Source organism: Adiantum capillus-veneris, chromosome 20 (assembly GCF_014529385.1).
Source record: "Adiantum capillus-veneris isolate H3 chromosome 20, ASM1452938v2, whole genome shotgun sequence".
Classification (NCBI taxonomy): Eukaryota; Viridiplantae; Streptophyta; class Polypodiopsida; order Polypodiales; family Pteridaceae; genus Adiantum; species Adiantum capillus-veneris.
Genome location: NC_140950.1, coordinates 3780031 through 3782190, shown reverse-complemented (window position 1 = coordinate 3782190; position 2160 = coordinate 3780031). Strand labels below are relative to the sequence as shown.

Below are 2160 nucleotides of genomic sequence, written 5' to 3'. Positions count from 1 at the left end.
ATAGAACTTGTTGTTTTTCTTTTTTTGGTGATTTATGTCCTTTGGTACTTTGGTACTGTTATGTACAGAACTTGCTGTTTTTCAGACTGTGGTGATTTAAGTCCTTTGGTACTTTGGTACTTTGGTACTGATATGTACAAAACTTGCTGTTTTTCTTTATTTAAGTCCTTTGGTACTTTGGTACTGTTATGTACAGAACTTGCTGTTTTTCATACTTTGGTGATTAAGTCCTTTGGTACTTTTGGTACTTTGGTGCTTTGGTGCTTTGGTACTGTTATGTACAGAACTTGTTGCTGTTTTTCAGACTTTGGTACTCTGAACTGTATACCTGCTCTAACAACTTAGTCTACTTGACACATATATTTTTGACTAGTCCCATTGTGAAAAATGGGCTTCCTCTATGAAGGATGTGGCAGGCCGTTTGGGGCAGTTCGGCGATAAGCCCATTTTCCTGAAGCTCCTGCGAACAGTTTGGCGCAAGCATCCTCAATTTAATGAAGCCAGCACGCTTCTTGTGGACGACACAAGATACAAATCATTGAAGAACGATTATGAGTCGTGCTGCTGCATTCAGACATATGAGCCAAAATATTACGATCAGAACAAGCCGAAGTATCTCATGGATGTCATTCTGCCATGGATCACAGGATGGCTAGATGAGAAGTTCCCCATCGCTTATAGTCGGCGCACACCCCTGTTTGATGTAGAGGACGACATCTCCCTGTATGTTGCTGACTACTTTGTATCTTTGGAAGGGTACTCGTACCGGTTTGACCCCCCTGATGTGTAAAAGATTCTGTAAAAGACAGGCATTTTTGTGTAATAAGAAATTATTGTTGGGCATGAACCTTCGTCTGCAAAAGTTTTACAGATGCACTTAATTTTTCTGCACATGATCTTTTTCTTGCCACTTTTTTGGTAATTTTTCTGTTGCTATTTGCATGTGAAGCATGAATCAACAGAAATGTCAAATAACCCACGAGCATTGATTACTCCTTCCCACTTTAATTTATGTCCCATTGATAACTAAACCCGGATTCTTGCACCTTCCTAAGATATTTTCAACCATATTAAAGTATCCTCCTATCAAACAAGGATTAGGCAATCTGGATATCAAATTTGGTACTACAAGAGTCAGCTGAAAACAAATTAGCAAGTACACACTACTGATCACAAGTAAGATTCTACTATTGTTGCCAGTGGATAGACTTGTAGTTGGGGTTTACGCTGTATGGCTCCCCTCGTGGTCACTCCCTTCGTCATATGGCATACTGTTGTAGATATTTTCATATATCTCTGAGGATAGTTTAAAATGGTTATGCAGGCCCGGTATGACCTCCATGGAGAACCGTATGGCTCTAACAAGATGGGAGTAGATCAGGACGGGTGGTTTCTCATTCAATAGGGTATAAGTATCAACTTTCCCCTCAACCAGGGTATAGTACAAACCCTCAACCAGAATTCCACCCTTTACGATCTTGTTATGCCAAAGGTCCTTCAGTACTCTTGGTGCCTGGCACATGGTTTAGTTGCACTTTAGAAGGTAGAAGTCCTCTTTGTCTCGGTTGCTTTCACTGCAAAGTTATCCCCAATGGACAGTAATTGGCTCAGCACCTTAGGGTCTCCTTCATACATAGGCATGGTTAAATCCACACTCACTTGGGAGGAAAGCAGATCATTGTAGTTCTCCTCATCATCCTCGTCCTCATCACTACCTACTTGTATAGACTCTGTCAATGGCTCAATGGAGAGATATTTCCATTCTCAGTGAGCTCTTTATTATTGCATCTCATCCATTTCCCATGCACACAAGGATCACAAAAGCAAGACAGCGTCCGAAAATGCACATCACATGGATTGTGTGTTGAGTAGTCGTCAACACAATGGAATGAGCGAGACCCTACAATTGGTTTGCAGTCCCATAGTGGAGAACGCAACGCATCATTCGATGAAACCAACCAGAAGACCCTTCTTGTGCTGGCACCCCCACCTTCCCTCGCTGTGTTAAACCTCACGTTTAGAAAATTGACCACATCAGCCACACACTTCATGGGCCAGCCATCGGGCTTTAGCTCCTCATGCGTCAAGGTTCTCCTGATAACAGCACCTGCACCATCATGCTCTCCTTTTCCATGTCTTGAAGAGGAGAAGTTGTGCATC

The 2160-nt window shown here is 42.2% G+C and overlaps 1 protein-coding gene across 1 annotated transcript; it reads left to right on the top strand.

The window, feature by feature from the left end:
- Positions 1 to 400: 400 nt before the first annotated feature.
- On the top strand, positions 401 to 790 carry LOC147432020 (uncharacterized). The gene has a single exon (XM_086491778.1). It carries the CDS (start codon positions 401 to 403, stop codon positions 788 to 790), a length of 390 nt encoding a protein of 129 aa, XP_086347904.1.
- The last annotated feature ends 1370 nt before the right edge of the window (positions 791 to 2160 follow it).